The 11,568-nt window shown below is 36.9% G+C and overlaps 1 protein-coding gene across 7 annotated transcripts in view; it reads left to right on the top strand.

Moving 5' to 3' along the window:
* wscd2 (WSC domain containing 2) overlaps positions 1–10,804 on the top strand; it is a 56,696-nt gene extending 45,892 nt beyond the window's left edge. For all 7 annotated transcript variants that reach the window (XM_038295440.1, XM_038295442.1, XM_038295439.1 and 4 more), the window contains 3 exons: positions 2,259–2,423; positions 2,509–2,709; positions 9,165–10,804. In XM_038295440.1, coding sequence (XP_038151368.1) covers positions 2,259–2,423; positions 2,509–2,709; positions 9,165–9,517 — 719 coding nt within the window. In that variant the 3' untranslated portion in view covers positions 9,518–10,804. The remainder of the gene's footprint in view (positions 1–2,258; positions 2,424–2,508; positions 2,710–9,164) is intronic.
* Positions 10,805–11,568: the final 764 nt, after the last annotated feature.

Genomic DNA, 11,568 nt, shown 5'->3' with positions numbered 1-11,568 from the left:
TCTGTTTTACTTCTCAATTATCTAGACTCATAAGAAATATCTGATTAGTTAAATATACACTCACCGGCCACTTTATTAGGTACCCCATGCTAGTAACGGGTTGGACCCCCTTTTGCCTTCAGAACTGCCTCAATTCTTTGTGGTATAGATTCAACAAGGTGCTGGAAGCATTCCTCAGGGAGTTTGGTCCATATTGACATGATGGCATCACACAGTTGCCGCAGATTTCTTGGCTGCACATCCATGATGCGAATCTCCCGTTCCACCACATCCCAAAGATGCTCTATTGGATTGAGATGTAGTGACTGTGGAGGCCATTTGAGTACAGTGAACTCATTGTCATGTTCCAGAAACCAGTCTAAGATGATTCCAGCTTTATGACATGGCGCATTATCCTGCTGAAAGTAGCCATCAGAAGTTGGGTACATTGTGGTCATAAAGGGATGGACATGGTCAGCAACAATACTCAGGTAGGCTGTGGCGTTTCAACGATGCTCAATTGGTACCAAGGGGCCCAAAGAGTGCCAAGAAAATATTCCCCACACCATGACACCACCACCACCAGCCTGAACTGTTGATACAAGGCAGGATGGATCCATGCTTTCATGTTGTAGACGCCAAATTCTGACCCTACCATCCGAATGTCGCAGCAGAAATCGAGACTCATCAGACCAGGCAACGTTTTTCCAATCTTCTATTGTCCAATTTCAATGAGCTTGTGCAAATTGTAGCCTCAGTTTCTCCTCTGCCATTCTCCTCTGACCTCTGGCATCAACAAGGCATTTCCGCCCACAGAACTGCCGCTCACTGGATGTTTTTTCTTTTTCGGACCATTCTCTGTAAACCCTAGAGATGGTTGTGCGTGAAAATTCCAGTACATCAGCAGTTTCTGAAATACTCAGACCAGCCCTTCTGGCACCAACAATCATGCCACGTTCAAAGTCACTCAAATCACCTTTCTTCCCCATACTGATGCTCAGTTTGAACTGCAGGAGATTGTCTTGACCATGTCTACATGCCTTAATGCACTGAGTTGTCGCCATGTGATTCGCTGCTTAGAAATTAAGTGTTAACAAGCAGTTGGACAGGTGTACCTAATAAAGTGGCCGGAGAGTGTATACATTTGCTCTTATTTAAATTACAATCCTTTGTTGGATCAAACTCTTGGCTGCATAGAAAAAGAAGAACAATGCAGAATTAAAGCTAATAATTGGCAAAAAGAAGAACCGATTTGAGGAAAAAAGATATAATCTTTGTGGAAAAGCATTATAATATATTGTCTAATTTAAAGGTGACAACATGTCTGCAAAACTCAGGTTTTTTTTTTTTTTTTAGATAGTTGCTTCTAGAAATAAAGAGCACTGGGTATATTCGTTCTCCAACTTAAAATTTTTGGAACCAACTTTGAGCTGGACTGCATTGAACCATCCACTTGTTACATTTAATCGTTACAGTAAGACTTTGCTGCCACTGGGTGGCATGGAAAATTAAGTTCAATGTAATTATAATTTGTTTAGCATGTGTTCACTTAGAACTCCATGCTCTGAACACAGTGAAGCATGGATATAAATTAAAAGAGCCCCAAGCTTTAAGCCACAAAGAACCCTCTGCAAATGTCATTCATCCAGAGTAAGACCTCCCAAATAAAGTCAAGTACTCCAATCCTGCAAAATATTATTCTTATATAAAAGTGGTATAATTATATATTTATCTGTGATATCCTTCTTTCTTGTACCAACTTCCCTGGGTAGACTTAAACACAAATGTGCTTATTCAATATATCTTACTACCTGTTTTTGTAAAAAAGAAAAAAACCCAAAGCTGATCTAATGATAATGAAGTATTTCTTATGGTTTCCTTGTATTCCCTTCCAGTCTGTGTTGTTGAGGGAAGTGTTTTCCTATGGCAGCAGACAGCTGTGGCTTGATTAAGCAGAATAGCACTTAAGTAAACAAAGCAAAATGTTCATTGTGGTGAGAACAAAAAAAAAAAAAAGGAAAAAAAAGCTGATGTTAGAAGGGAAGTTCTGAGAAGTTGAACTCTGACTTGCACTGCTGTTTTAACCCCAACTTCCATTTTAACTCAAATTCAATCACACAGTGTTTTTATGCAATGACCACCCAAACTCAACCATACAAAATATCGTCATCTTGACCTTTTTTATGTTCCCAGCCATCACAACTTCAGTGCATAAATGTTTAATTCAATTTAAAAATCGGTAATGAGAAGTATATGTCTTGTTAACTATGTGCTGTCAGATAACCGCTGCATGGACCGGCACTTCCTTCCTGCCCGCACTAAGCAGCTGGTGGCCCTTGCCAGTTTCCCTGGGGCAGGCAACACCTGGGCTCGCCACCTTATAGAGCTTGCCACCGGCTTCTACACAGGCAGTTATTACTTTGATGGTTCCCTTTATAACAAAGGTATGCTCCAGCATGTGATTATATAACTCAAAATTTAAATTTGTGTTGCTGAATACATTTTGTATCTGGATGGTGTTGTTGTCAGGCTTTAAAGGGGAGCGTGACCACTGGCGGAGTGGAAGGACGATCTGCATTAAGACGCATGAGAGCGGCCGGAAGGAGATCAATGCTTTTGATTCGAGCATCCTCATGATCCGTAATCCCTACAAAGCCCTGATGGCAGAATTTAACCGCAAATATGGGGGGCATGTAGGGTTTGCCTCACAGGCACACTGGAAAGGAAAAGGTAAGCTGCTGAAAAATTTAGTTAATTACTAAAATGTGGATGGATGGACAAATCGACGGACTGACCGACCGAAATGTGACCAGCTATATACGGTGGACAAATAAAGGGAGGTTTGACTTTTGTTTTGAATAAAACTGCAAATGGCAAAATAGCAACTGAGTCAATACAGAAGTGATGCATAATGGTGAGGAAATTGAGGAAATGTGGTTCAAACCCAAGCCAAATTTTTTTTTTTTTTTTATTCCAATCATTTGCACAGGATTTAAAGGTTTTAGAGAAATGAAACAATGAACCATCAAGGCACTATTATTAGTCATTCAATGTTCTGTCATCAGTGAAACACCATTCATGTTTTATAGACAGAGTACCCTGTTAGATTTGAATGCCTTCACGGATTGCGTACATTCAATAACAAAATAGCTCTCCCCCCCAAAAAAGGGTTAAGACTGGAGGTTTTTAGATCCCTACAGGTGAAACGTGTAGCACTAACTTCCACCCTGGGATCTTGCTGTATCAGCTGTCCTATGTTCCTATATCGATTAAAGACCGAAAACTGAAACTTTTCAACAAAAACAATTTTCTTCTTAACACTTAACAGGAAACTTGTCATCTGTGAGTTTAAAGTATTTCTATGTGAGCCTGTTTGTTTCTATTCAAACTGATTTAATTTGTTGCTTAACATTTTCTGCCCAGCACACTGCAAAAACAATCCAGAAATAAGTAAAAAATTGCTTAAATTAAGTATATTTAGCCTTAATTTGAGCAGGTAAATAAGATGATTTGCCAATGGAATGAGTATTTTCACTCTTAAAATAAGATAGTTAGATAATATTTACTTGAAATAAGAAGATAAAATTGTTTTTTCTTATTTTAAAAGGAAATTGTCTTGTTCCATTGGCAAAGTGTCTTACTTACCTCCTCAAATCAAGGAAAAACACACTTATTTTAAGAAAAAATAACTTATTGAGATTTCTATTTTTTGCAGTGCATAAAGACTAACAATGACGGATAAAGAAGTTTTCCTGTAGGTAAACTTCACTTTCAGGGTTAGATTGTCAGCAAAATTATCCTGATGAGTCATCAAAGTACTTTTATCATCCAAAAATAATTTGCTGATTTTTAAAAAGAAGCATTTTGACGTATTAAAGTTGTAATTTTGTAACTTTCCATTAATCAGCCACACGTATGAAAAAAAAATAATCTTTTGTCTACTTCCAAAAACTGTTCTGTCACAATATTGAGTCTTTTTTCCACGCACATCTGTAATCACATGTTGATGGTTTCGACAGTGTTCCACAAATGTAAGCTTTTATAAACGACGCTGCCTTAACCAAAGCTCGGCCTATTTACAGCATGAGTCAATGGGACACCGCATGAATCACAGACATCCCACAGCCTGAATATTCTTCACCCCTGTATTGTTTACAGTGTCTTATGGCATGCCTAACCTTAACATATATATATTTTTTCTTTTTTGTCACATTACAGTAGAATGCTCAGCGTGTTTCAAGATGATTTTATGGTAGAATGGTAAATTTAAATAGTCTGCACTTACATAGCGCTTTTTCAAGTCAGAAGACTGCCAGAATTGCCTCACACAGTCATTCACGCACACACACTCACACTGATGGTGGCAAACTACATTGTAGCCACAACTGCCCTGGGCTCACTGACAGAACAAAGGCAAGGCTGCCAGACACTGGCACCACCAGTCCATCCGACCCTCTTCAGAAGGCAATGTAGTTGAAGTGCGTTGCCCAAGGACAAAACGACACTGAAAGCCGGAGCCTGGGCTTTAACCGACAACCATCCAGCTGCAGGGCAAACGCCTACATACAGTACGACTCCACTGTATATGTGGTGGGCAGACAGAGATTGGTGCATTAATGTAAATTAGACTGATAATGGTGCAGATTTTTCATATGCTTATTTTCACCATCATACAGACCAGAATGTGTGTGGTAGGGTTCTGTTCAAATCAAACTACAAAGTATGGTGTTTGCTGCACATTGTTGTGGGTGTGTTTTACTAACATAGAGCAATGACCCTAAGCAGACAGCCATGGCCACAGTGGAATATTTCATATTTCAAGTCAGGAGTTTCTAAAGTCATTCAGCAAAGGTCTGGTGTCTTGCAGGTTGACCTGTCTTAGCACAGCCAATGAGTGGGTTATAGGCAGGTTCCTGTAAAGATCAATATTATGCTGAGGAGCTGGTGAGGCTATTTGAAACTCCATTGTAACAGCTGGACTACATTTAATTCATACGAAGCAATAACCCTCAAGGACTGAAGTGAACACCATTGGGTTTAATCTCAATCCACGCCTGAATCCATTTGAGAATCTGTGGCAATTTGGTGTCAAAGATGATATGTGACTAATCTGACTGAAGTAGAGATACATTGATAAGAAGAAAATACACTGAATGAAAAGGCATATAACTGTCCTTTTGCTTCATGGTTATGCATTACTTTGTGTTAGTCTATCACATTTAATACCAATTAAAATATATAGGTTTGTGGTTTTAACTTGACAAATAGGGTTGGAATACATTTTGGAAGACACTGAAATGTGGATTACCTAATCGCACGAGTTGTTGTGTAATGTCCAACAGCGTAATGATGCAGTTGAGTCAAGTTAAACTCCCTCATTCCTTAACAACTGAATAAATGTATATAATTTCTATTGGCTTTTATATCCTGTACTATTCACACACACTGTATGAGGATCTCTCCACATCCACCCACCTTACTGCTACTCTGTAACCATGACAGCTGGTTTTGTCTCACTCATTTGCAGTCTCTTTGGCTTTTTGTGATGTTCCATTGATTTTCCAGAGGCTGGAGAGTTGCCTACCCAGCAGTTGTCTATCTTTGTCAGAGCATCAGCACATTTGGCCTGCCATTCCAAATGAGCGTTTCCTCCTTTTGTTGTTGGGCAAATCATGCAGTGACATCAGTTCAGACATTTTTCTTTTTTTGACAGCTGCCACTTCGAATAGAAAGAACAACTCCAGGCAGATCATCAGCATTAGAGCTCACCTTGTATGATTCGATATACTCCCAACAGAGAAGGCTGTCTAACAGTTACACTGAGACTAATCTGGACAGTCCAATGCTCACCACAATATTTAGTGTTTTTCAGAGGCAGTGGTGTCCTTTGATCTTATTCACATTTTCCCCCCAAAGAAAAATTTGAATTACTTTTTTTTAATAAACAAGTAAATTCCTGAAGTTTAGCAAATATTAGATGTCACCCCCCTCTATCCTGATGCCCCTGAATAAAGTAAAATGGGAAGTTTGAACAAAATTTGAAACACTGTGGGGCGTAAAGCTAACAAATGCATGGCACAATTTTGTAAGTTGTTAGATAATCATTATAGCAGCACTGTGCAACTTTTGACCCCAGTATGAGCTTAATTTGAGAAATATTGAATGTTTTTTCAGGTCACCATACAACACTCTGTGTGGGTTACCCTTCTGAAAGATCCCCTTTAACCATAAAGCTAACTAAGCTGAAAGTCGTTTTTTTCAGCAAAATAGATATAATACTTGCTCAGATATTTTTGTTCTCTGGTTTAGGATTTAATCTAGAGGGGTTAATGCAGCTTTGTCTTTACATGCAACTGTAATGCCTGGATAGAATCTGGAGACCGGATAGTTCAATAGACTCAAGCAGTAAACGTTGAAATAATTTATTTGACAATAAACTGGTGATGCAGGAACATGGCTGATTGGAACTAGAATACCTTTTGGGAGGAGAACAGACTTGGATGCTGAGAACAAACCTGAAAGTTACAGGTCTAGCTCCCCTTGCACCTAAAAAAAATTTGAGTTGCTTTAAACTTTTTCTCCCCTCTCATCCTAACCTGCCTGGTTGCTCATCTGAGATTTTCTGCCAAAAAAGAGAAAAACTGCCAATACTGATTATTTCTGAATCAATATAATGTCTTTAATCAAAGTGCTTATCTTCATACCATCAAATCAGATATTTTCCTTTCATCTCTCTTATTCATGTTTACCCTCTGCAGCAAAATGTTTCTCTTTCTCTTCTTGAACCTGGACTTGCTTCTCAAGAACAACTCCAGGGTCTCATCAAGCATTCAATGATTAGGATAAAACTTTTTTTTTTTTCTAAAATGTCCATTTTTTGTAATATTGTGAATCTAAAAGAGAGCTAAGCAAGCAAAAATCTACCAAACCAAATGGTATCCAGATTACACAAATGTCTGCTATGCACCTCTTTCAAACACATTTTTCTTCCTTCGGCACCTTCTCTCTTTTAACTATACGAGCTGATGTACCAAGTAAATTTCTCCGATGTGAGATCAATAAAGTCAATCAATCAATATATATAGAATAATTACTTGTTCTTCTTTTACATATTTTTACAGGAATTTTAACGCCCCATCTGCAATTATAAAGCTGCCACAGTCATTCATTTTTAGGGCAGCGCTGCAAACTCAGCTGGTTTAAACTTTAATATCAAACTCTCAGCAGCTATCTCTGACGCAGCACAGCACCTGCCAGCTGCCGCTTTTTAATGGCCAAAGTATTACAATTCAGGAAAAGTTGCAAGAAGAAGACTTTTACTGCAAGTTGGCTGCAGTTTTACCGATAACTAAAATGTCTATTTTACACTTCAGGAACTACTTAACACACCAGGCCCCAAATTTCAACAGACCTGAAATCCTTAACCACATCAGTGCATTGCTTGACACTCCTCATTTCCCCTTTTATTCATTTCACACGCACACCTTCTGCTTAGTCATTTCAAGTAAAGGCTATTATCTGATAAATAAATGTAGAAACCCAAAACCAGGGAAATACTTTAAAGGGAAGAATATAATGTTATGAAATGATTACTGTCATCCTGTAGCCACAAAAGCATCCTAATAAATTGAAATCATTGTGAAAGATTTCTTTATTTTAGAAACATCATCCAAAAATTAAAACTACTATAAAATGCAACAATTATATTACATAGGGAAATATTTCAGTTTTTATATATTTTTTTTCTTTAAGATGGCCTACAGCTAATTAAGTAGCAATTTCCCTTCCTCTGAAAACTTAAAATCGTACATCTGACTAGAGTCCACAGATACAGGTTTTTATAGGGTGATGACGATACAGACTATTCTGACGTGGAAGCTGATATTGCCTTTCCTCTCCCTATTTATACTATAAAAATGACAGGATTATAAAAAATAAGACATTTATTAACAAAACATTAACAAAAATTAGCAGAAGGAGATAGCTGCAGTGCATTTAATTCACCTGGTCTTAAGACATGTCTGCTGAACGCACTGATGAATAGGCTAACGTATGCACATATCAGCTGATAACCATGCAAGTGATAAAATTCTAATACCAGCTGGCCGATGTATCTGGCTGTCTCTACCTCAACCTAATAGCAAATAGATTTTTAATACATAAATGTAAGCTCACTGAAAAGTATGTTCTCTTACTATACAGTATATGGACTTTATTGATGAATCACTACATCAGTGCGGTGTGGCCTGGATTCTCGTTTGAGGTGTTGGGGAAGCTCGGGTTGTTTATTTCAGCTAGCTAGTCATCCACTTGACATTCTCTTGATTGTTAGGCTCAAATCAATTTTGTGGCCAATAATGCACATTAACAGCGTGCTCATTGAAGTATTGCTTCTTAAAGGATTGTGACAGGGTGACAAGTCCTGCTTAAAAGTCCAATTGGTGTCTAAAGCCTGTTATCAGGATGACTTGATGCTCAAGTGTGCAAATATGTGTTAATAATGGCTGTGCTGACTATCAACTTAAGAAAACACAGAGACCAACACCAGCTGAGGACATGACACCCCAAATTAGCACGGACTATGGAAACACAGCTTTTCAACTATTCCCTCACACCCTGGGATTGTGATTTCAAGTGTAATGCAAACATTATTAAATCCAAATACAGACTTTAAACTGCTGCATGTCTAGCCACAGCTGCAGTCCATGTCTTGTAAATCTACTGCAAACTCTTGAATATACTGTGCTTTATAATCCTCTCGGGGTTGGACTTACTGTTGCTGCCTATGCGCATTTTACTTCACAAATCTTTTTTTTTTTTTTTTCCCACTAAGCTTGTCAATAACATGCTTGAATACACCACTCTTAAAAGGTAGCTTCTTTATCAGTGATTGTTTTTGGCTTACCCTTATGTAAAACACTTATGCAAATATTTGTCTATTGGTCTCATGTTGTCTTCTAAGAAGCTGGAGATAAATTATCAGGTCTATTTAAATGCTCATCTACAAGATTTTTGGTTGTGTCTGATTTGAATATTTTTCTGAGGAATTGTTTTCTTTATTGGTGCAATTTAAACTTTTAAATAAAAATCTAAATGATTTATTACACAAATGTTTTACAGTAGTAACTTTTATAACGAAGGGGAACCCTGACAATCACATTCTATCTATACGTTTTGTCTTCCAGAGTGGCCTGAGTTTGTCAAGAACTATGCCCCTTGGTGGGCTTCTCATACCTTGGACTGGTTGACTTATGGGAAAAATGTCCATGTCGTCCACTTTGAGGATCTGAAGAGAGACCTTTTTTCCCAGCTCAAGGGGATGGTCCAGTTTCTTGGCCTGAAGGTCTCAGAAGATAGGTTGCTCTGTGTCGAGGGCCAAAAGGATGGAAACTTCAAACGTTCGGGGCTTCGTAAGCTGGAGTATGACCCATATACTCCAGAGATGCGTTTGAATATTGATGAACTGATCAGGACTGTAGACGCTGCTTTGAAGAAAAGAAAAATGTCTGGAGTTCCTGTGGAATATATGCCAAGATGATAAATGTGAATCCAATTTAGTTTTTTTCCCCTCCTTTTAAGAATACTTTTCTGTCAATAGACAGGGCACCACATATTGTTGGGTTTAGTTTTTTCCAAGTTTTTTTCAGGATTATTTTTTTGATTAATTTAAAAATATAGTGAGATATTTGCTTCTATACTTATTTGTCTCTGATCTTGGTTTGTTTGTCATACTTGCATAATTTCCACTTGCATAACTTTTTCTGGGGATGTTTGTGTTTTCCTATTTATAAAGCACTCCTTGCTCTATGCACATGTGCTGTGTAGGCATGTGTACATGCCTTATTATCAAGAAGGTACAAAACCTACAACTGCAGCAAAGCTCCTCTTTTGGGATGTGCTGAATGATGTGTTTTCAATAGCATTTAGCACAAGTTGGAGAAAACAGTACTGTAAAGTCTGTTGAATAAGTCTGTTTTGTGCAAAAAATAAAACTTTTAAAGACAAATCAACATGCCTATTTTGCATTGCTCCAGCATTAAAAGCTGTTTTAAATGTAAATGTCTCCGATCTTTAAAATATTGTAACCTGAGAGGATAGATGCTAAATCACTGATGACAATGTTTCCAAAGTAGACCTATAGGTCTTTTCTTTTATTTTCCTTAAATGCATTCATGTTTGTGGTGCACTGCACAAGCTGACAGATTTGTATTTTGATTTTTTTCTCTTTTTAAACACTGGATTTAATGCTACAAAAAGAATCCAAAAAGCACTACACTGTGCAACACCTTCCCCAAAGATTACCCGAATTATCAAAGTTTCCCTGTAGGTTGAAGATCACCTTAATGTGTTATTATAGATGTAGGTTTTATTTTTTTCATTGCTTTTGAAGAAAGCTGTTAAAAACTTGTAGTCATTTAATTGTTAATTATGAAAATAAATAGACAAGGATAGTGTGTCGACAGTCAAATATCTAAAAAATTAATCTGTATTATTTGTCACAACTTTAGAAATACATAATTGTATAAAAAGAAATACAATGAACAATGCTGGGGGATCCCCTATAGCCAAAAGGTTTTAACTGACTTCCATTTTCAGTATAGTATTATAAATAATATATTTTTATATTATATGCTGACACTTGAGAAATATTTGTATTAAAATGAACAAATGGGAGAAGCTGTTTCTCTTTTCAACATATGCTCTAAGTTGTATTGGTTTCGGCTATCATTGACAAGCTGGCACTTTCAGAGCAGGTGTCATATCTGAATGTATTTTCCATGAACTGAATGTAAGGTAAAAAGACACAATAAAGGAATAAGCTGAAGAGGTGTTTTTTTTTTTTGTCCAATTTTTCTTATGAAATTACAGTTCAATGTATCAATGGCCTTTAAACATATCAGCAAAATCTGAAGAGTATAGAAGTAAAAAAAAAAAAAAAAAACCTTTAGAATATATAAAGCTTTCACTTCAGCACCAAAATCTAAAAAAAATCAAGCTGTTCACCCAAAGACAATATATAATATATAGCTCAATTTCCATCTTCTTTGTTGGTAGCAGGATAAAGCCCTTTTCCGTTCAGCCTTATTTGTCACTTTTCATTTGTTTTGAACTTACTATGAGCAATTATATATATATATATATATATATATATATATATATATATATATATATATATATATATATATATATATATTTTTTTTTTATTATTATTTTTATATGATATACACATGTTATTTCATTTTCTTTTTAGAATACAGCCATTTGTCTTATTTGAATTACTTGTTCTCTTGTCTAGCCCATTTTGTGGAGTAGCTAGAAGAAATTGGCTTCTGTACCAATTCAATTCAGTTTATTTATATAGCGCCAATTCACAACACAAGTCATCTCAAGGCACTTTACAGTTCAACCAGATCATAAAGTCAAACCACATGTCTATGCCTTAGAGGAAGGAGTAGTCAAGGATTTGCAATGAAATCTTCCACTCTAAGAAAAAAAGTTTCTGAAGTATAAATCACAATACTTCTTCATCCATCCTCTTCCGCTAATGCGGGGTTGGATCGTTGGGGTAGCAGCTTCAGTAGGCCTCTG

The sequence above is a fragment of the Cyprinodon tularosa genome, unplaced genomic scaffold (assembly GCF_016077235.1).
Source record: "Cyprinodon tularosa strain WSP-4 unplaced genomic scaffold, ASM1607723v1 ctg356, whole genome shotgun sequence".
NCBI classification, from domain to species: domain Eukaryota; kingdom Metazoa; phylum Chordata; class Actinopteri; order Cyprinodontiformes; family Cyprinodontidae; genus Cyprinodon; species Cyprinodon tularosa.
Note: the sequence above shows the minus strand (reverse complement) of the source record. Positions and strands in the feature narration are given on the sequence as shown.